Source organism: Morus notabilis, unplaced genomic scaffold (assembly GCF_000414095.1).
Source record: "Morus notabilis unplaced genomic scaffold, ASM41409v2 Scaffold1465, whole genome shotgun sequence".
Lineage (NCBI taxonomy): Eukaryota > Viridiplantae > Streptophyta > Magnoliopsida > Rosales > Moraceae > Morus > Morus notabilis.
Genome location: NW_010357560.1, coordinates 24612 through 30637, shown reverse-complemented (window position 1 = coordinate 30637; position 6026 = coordinate 24612). Strand labels below are relative to the sequence as shown.

Sequence of the window (6026 nt, the reverse complement as noted above, 5' to 3'; positions counted from 1 at the left end):
ATTAAACGCTTCTAAGAGATATCTACAGTTTTTAATATGGGGAGAGTAGGAGAGAGAGAAGAGAGAAAGAGACGGAGAGAAAAAAAAGGCAAGAGCTCAAATGAAGAGAGAGAAAGAGAGGAAGGGAAAAAGGTGGGAGTTCAAATGAAGAGAGAAATTGAGGAGATATTGTAGCTTGTTCAAACGAGGAGAGTGCGGGAGAGGAGAGAGAGAAGAGAAAAAGGTGAAAGTTCAAATGAAGAGAGAGAGAGGAGTGAAAAAAGTAAGAGTTCAAATAAATAGAAAAACTGAAGAGGAAAATTAAAAACTGGTCTTGAGTTTTACGAAGGATAATTTTGACAGGAGAGAGAGAAGAGAAAAAGGTGAAAGTTCAAATGAAGAGAGAGAGAGAGGAGTGAAAAAAGTAAGAGTTCAAATAAATAGAGAAATTGAAGAGGAAAATTAAAAACTGGTCTTGAGTTTTACGAAGGATAATTTTGATAATTTACTTCATGGGGTCTTCAATTGCTGAAGTAATAGTATTAAAAATAAAAGCCTGAAAAACTAGTGTTAGTTTTAAGATTTTATTTTTTTCTTAGTGTTATTTTTATAAATAATCCAATTATCAATACAAGGCAACACGAAAAGGTCAACTCCAAGTCTCCAACCGGCCATTCATTTTAAAGTTGCTTGCTCCAACTTTCTTAATCTCCCTTACATTTGAGCCCTTTTAAGTTTGAATTACTACTTCTTTTAACACCGTTTGAATTATTACTTCTTTTAACACCGTTTGAATTATTACTCGACCATTCCTCCTGTTTTCTACTTGGTCACAAAAGTAGCCTCTCTGCTGGTGATCCACCAATGAAATCAATTTTTCTCAAATCATTATCGAATTAATCTAAAAGTACGTGATATCATGAGCACCACTTGAACGCGGACTCTTGCCCTTGCATGTGTGCAAATGCTATGACGCACGTTAGAGAAAGTATCACAGAAAGTGGTTCAAGAATGCCTATGAAATTTATACCAGAAAGTTGTGCCTTCTTTCAGAAATCTGAATAGACCCAGTACATTGCAAAGTGCTTTAGTTCAAATTTTATTTCCATGAGGTTCCATCTATTAAAGAATGAAGCAACAAAACTGGATTATTGTTATTACATTCAACTAAGTTCCCTAGCAAATTCAAAATTAAAGACAAGTAACACATGATATGATAGAACATCTGTAATTGTAAGAGCGCCTGCATTAGGTTAATTCTCCGCTGGTCAGTCAGGCCAACCACTACTGCTCCTCAAGGTTGCCAAATCCTCGTCGGAAAGATTCTTCAGTCGACCTTGACAGAAGAGAACAGGTAGTGCACGAACCAGAATGAAGAAAGGAACCCAATTGTGCCGGTTGCGAGCATGATTGCCACAACCATGAAGAGGGAATACCCCAAGTAGAGAGTGGCAGAGACGGGTCCGCTCAAACTCTTGAGATCAAACACAAGGTAGTTCACAGAGTACAAGAATATGTAAATGGCAACTGAACCAGAAGCAAAGAAGGACTTCCACCACCATTTCCAGTCCTCCACACACAAGTGCATGTAAGTGAGAACAAGAGATACCTCCGCGCAAACCACGACGAGAAGGATCAAAACAATGAATAGAAACCCGAAAACATAGTACACACGCCCCATCCAAATGCTAGACATGATGAAAAAGAGCTCAATGAAGAGAGTACCAAAGGGAAGAGTCCCGGCACCAAGGACTAGCAGCCATGAAGGGTATTTCTGTGGAGGGATTTCCCTAGGAATTTGGTTGGTCCTGACCGGGTATTCAATGGGAGGTGCCTTAGCCCCAAAGTAACCTCCAACAAGGGTAAGGGGAACAGAAATACAGAACCAGAGTAAAAGTAAAATAACAAAGAGAGAAAATGGAATGGCTCCAGTACTGTGGCTACCCCACAAAATGAAATTCAGAGTGGTAAGAATCAAAAAGGCAATACCAGGGAAGAAACAAGCAACACGCCATGAGACAGAAACCCATCCCGTGGAGTCACCGCCGCCGATTGTCCTCCAAAGACGAATTGCAACGTATCCAGCTGCAATCCCAAGGATCATATAGAAGAACAACATACCGGTAATGAGTGTCCCACGAGATGCTGGCGACATGAATCCAAGAGCAGCAAAAAGTATGGTGACCACTGCCATGCCAAGAATCTGAACTCCGTCACCAACCATTATACACAAAAGGGCAGGATTTGTCGGGGCACGGAAGACATCCCCAACAACAAGCTTCCAACCGGACAACTCCTCATTCATCTGTGCTTGAGCCTCCTTGTCAAGCTCCTCGTACCTAGTAAGATCACGCCGCACAGTCCTCAAAAAGATCACAAGGACGATACCGGCAAGGAAAGTGATGACCATAAGGGAATTGAGAATGGAGAACCAATGGACTTTGGATCCCTCCATCTTCAAATATGCATCCCAACGCGATGGCCACTTGATATCACTCTCCTCAAATTCGATCTCATAAGTGAACACAATTGGCTTCCCTTCCTTCACAGGAACGGACACAGAGGTAGGATCACACTTGATAGCAGATGGGTACTTTTCATACATCTTCAAGTTCTTCACTAAATCAGCCTTATGCATAGTACTGCAAGGTATCACCTCAAACCCTACAACCATGTACCCGGGCACATCGGATCCCTTCCCTATTGTCGGAATAACCTCAGCAGCATCCCCAGTGCCCATCACACGCGCCACATTCGCCTCCTCATACTTGTGAACAAGAACCTTAAACTTCAAATGGTTAAACACATAGTAAGAATCTTTAATCTTAACTCCAACAGGGTAACCGGTCCACCTCAAGGTGTAACCTTCTTTCTGGGTGTAACGAATTGCAGGCAAATTGTCCAGGATCAAGTTAACCTGGTACATCTCATCAATCCTCTTTGTCAAGAGCTTGAACTGATCTGCAGACAAGGCATCGACTTTGCAGAGATAGATCTCAGACTCATTGGTGTACATTTTGAAACGATAAGGGGAGTTTTCGATCCGATCACCCATGAGAAGCTCTCCGAGATTCTCGGCGCTGTCCTTAACACCCTCAAGAGGCTTGCAAAAGGGCAAACTGTAGTAACTAAAAGGCATTTCTGTATCAATGGAGGTCAGAGAATTGACTTTCACGTTTAGGAAGTCTCCGACGACGTACTTGTGGGGATAACTACCCGGGAGATAAAACCCATAACCCAATTGAAAAATCAAGAAAATGGTCAAGACCCAGATCCTAAATCGATTAAAAGCGTCCATTTTGAGCGGTTTGTCTCCGATTTGAGTCAGATCTGGAAAACCCAGATCAGAAAATGAGTGAAACTACAAGATGGTAACAAAATTACTATATGGGTTTTGAAAATTGTATGTGAAGATTCAGATATGAAATTGCAAGACGGTATAGAAGTAAAAGCTATAGCAATTAAAGATAACGGATAGAAATAAACAAACAGCAAAAAAAAAAAATTTGTTTTCAGAGAAAGTAACTGACCTCTAGCAAGGAATGAGTCATCTAAAAGCAGCAGAGATCTCGCAGCTCTGAGAATCTGTGGGCTGGTATTAGAAGAAGAAGATACCAATAGCATGAGAGCGTGAAGGAAGGGCACGAGAAACAGATTTTATAAAAAAAGGTTTTGCTCCTGTCGTGTGAAAGTGCCACACCACCGACGAGGTCTTCTAGCCTTTTCTCGATGCATCAAAATGCCCCAATTAACTCATGAAATAACAAACGTGTGACTTAATTACGATCCAGCACCGTGTGTGCGCGCGCTTTTTTTTTTAGGATAAATTTTGGGTTATTTGTCTTTTTACATCTTCCGTTTAGGTTTAAACAGAAAATATACCCTTAGTTTTAGGATTACATTTAATAGGTAACTTTCCACCTTTTTAGGGTCAACTTAAAATTTGACGTTTAGAATTACCAAATTAACCTTAATACAGTAATCTAATAGTATACGACAGGAACAATTAAAAAAAAAAATCAAAGGTCACTTCCATTAAAGTTAATTTGGTAATTTCAAAAGTTAAAAGGGAGGTTAACCGACATAAGATGTAAGTGTGCTTATTAAATGTAATGTGATGTTATACATTTGCAGCAATCAAAATCAAGGATACAATTTCTGAATAAACGTAAAATATACTTTTTTTTAAAAGCACTATTTGGGAAAAAAAAATATGGATCACACATATAGCTTTTTTTTCTTTTTAGTACAAGACAGAATTAAACCCACAACCCCTACCTAAACCTCCCAGTGCCACTAGACTAAGAGATCTTAGGCATTATCTCTAAATTCATATGAATCTCAAGTAAAAATGCGTATTTATTTCTAATAATTAAAAATCAAGTATATAGATCAATTATTAAGCACACATATAACTCTTTCAACAACGCCTCTATAATCGGTGGAAACTTCTTATGAATTGAGATCAAGAGATCAATGGCGCTGAGGCTACCCAATACGCCACATAAAAACAATTCTAACGGACTAAACATGCAACTATCTCTAAATGGCAAATTCAACAACACCTTTAGTGGGATAAATAAGTACCAAAAACAACAGAAAAGTTCGGAACCACAGGGATAAAACCTTTGATGACAAAACAGCCTTCGAGTATAATGGAGAAGTGAGTGACCCAATAGGAAGCCTAAAAGGTGACCAACGAACCACCAATCCATTGACGCGTGGACGACATGCGTTTTTGGCGCCAGTCGGCACGCTCCCCAACAGAAGCTTCATGTCATCAAGGGGATACAAATGCAGGAGTTGTAGGCCCGTTAGAGCTACGATGTACTCGAATTTAACAACTGAAGATGTGATGGCCACCCTTTATGGGCGAGTTGTTGTTCAACTTTTTAGTGTGTTGTAGATGATGATAATGAGAAGATTTTGATAAAACCAGTAGATTGAGAACAAGTTTCAAGCTAGTTATTTAGGGAATTGATATCAAATAGTCTTTACTGAATTGGTAATGAGAAAATAAAGAAAGTATAAATATGGGGTATTCGATCGAGCTTAATCTCTCTAGAGCTTAATGCTCCTAAAGATTGTCAATTACAGGATGATCGATAATCCCCACTTCTCTCACTCTCTCTGTTTTTATTCATCTTTCCTTCTAATTAACTGTCTCACTCATCCTTTCATCAATCCCAAGCTCTCACTCCTGAACTCGTGCTTCGAATGCACCCCTTTAATCTGTCAGCTCAGCTGCGGCCTCTTTGCCCATTCATCTTCCACATCACGTCCCAAGTCATCCCCTCCTCATCCAGCTCCAACTTCCGTATCAACCCGAGGGGGCGACTCATCTTGGGCCTTCTCTTTGCATAAGTGAAACGTAATAGGGGCTTTGGAGGCTCATCAATACCCTCCGCCCATAGACACACCTTGTCTTCAAGGTGAAAATTTGAAAATGGCACGTTGATGGTGTCAAAGTGTTCCAACTTTCCTCATGCTCCGGTAGGTTGTCCCAATGAATCAAGACCTCTAGGTACGAAGAAGAGCAGTGGGTAGCCTGGCGAACACCCTTCCGAGTAGCAGGCACTACTTGTAGTTCCATGTCTGGAGTGAGTTGTGGTGGCAGCGCAGCAATGGGGGCGACGAACCAATAGCTCAGCACAGCTGCGAAACATGGAAGACCGGATGGATTGTCATCGTAGCGGGAAGCTTTAAGAGATAAGTGTCACGCCCCCCAAACGGGGTGGGTGACGTGGAACTCGATTTGGGATTAATAGAGCAGATTCCCAACCGGGTCCCACACTTAACTGCATAAAAATATGAATAAACGACATAATCCAGGAGCCTCTGACACACAGGGCTCCACCCCACAGGACATACAGTATCGTACATACATGCACATGTAAATAATCAATTACAATAGACATCATCCACAGTCTAGTAAATTCAAATGTCATTTATTACAAATTCTTACATATTCCTTACACTTTATGTCAGAGGATGAACACAATCCTCACTTGATCGTTCCGTAGCACCACTCAGCTACTCCCGCTACT

General features: G+C 40.7%; 1 protein-coding gene across 2 annotated transcripts; it reads right to left on the bottom strand.

The window, feature by feature from the left end:
* Window positions 1-1065: 1065 nt before the first annotated feature.
* Window positions 1066-3720, bottom strand: LOC21384803 (transmembrane 9 superfamily member 11). 2 transcript variants are annotated; one of them, XM_010090122.2, is made up of 2 exons: window positions 3510-3720; window positions 1066-3309 (listed from the first exon to the last, which is right to left on the bottom strand). In XM_010090122.2, exons 1-2 carry the CDS (start codon window positions 3601-3603, stop codon window positions 1307-1309), a joined length of 2097 nt encoding a protein of 698 aa, XP_010088424.2. In that variant the 5' UTR covers window positions 3604-3720; the 3' UTR covers window positions 1066-1306. The 2 variants fall into 2 exon arrangements, with proteins under 2 accessions (XP_010088424.2, XP_024027146.1); XM_024171378.1 differs by having other exon boundaries at window positions 1066-3340; window positions 3510-3614.
* Between the last annotated feature and the right edge of the window lie 2306 nt (window positions 3721-6026).

Excerpts from the sequence above, each read along its gene's own strand:
- LOC21384803 (XM_010090122.2), bottom strand. The coding sequence starts at position 3,603 with ATGCTATTGGTATCTTCTTCTTCTAATACCAGCCCACAGATTCTCAGA. Across the intron at positions 3,310-3,509 it reads TGACTCATTCCTTGCTAGAG|ATCTGACTCAAATCGGAGAC; the intron begins GTCAGTTACTTT and ends TGGGTTTTCCAG.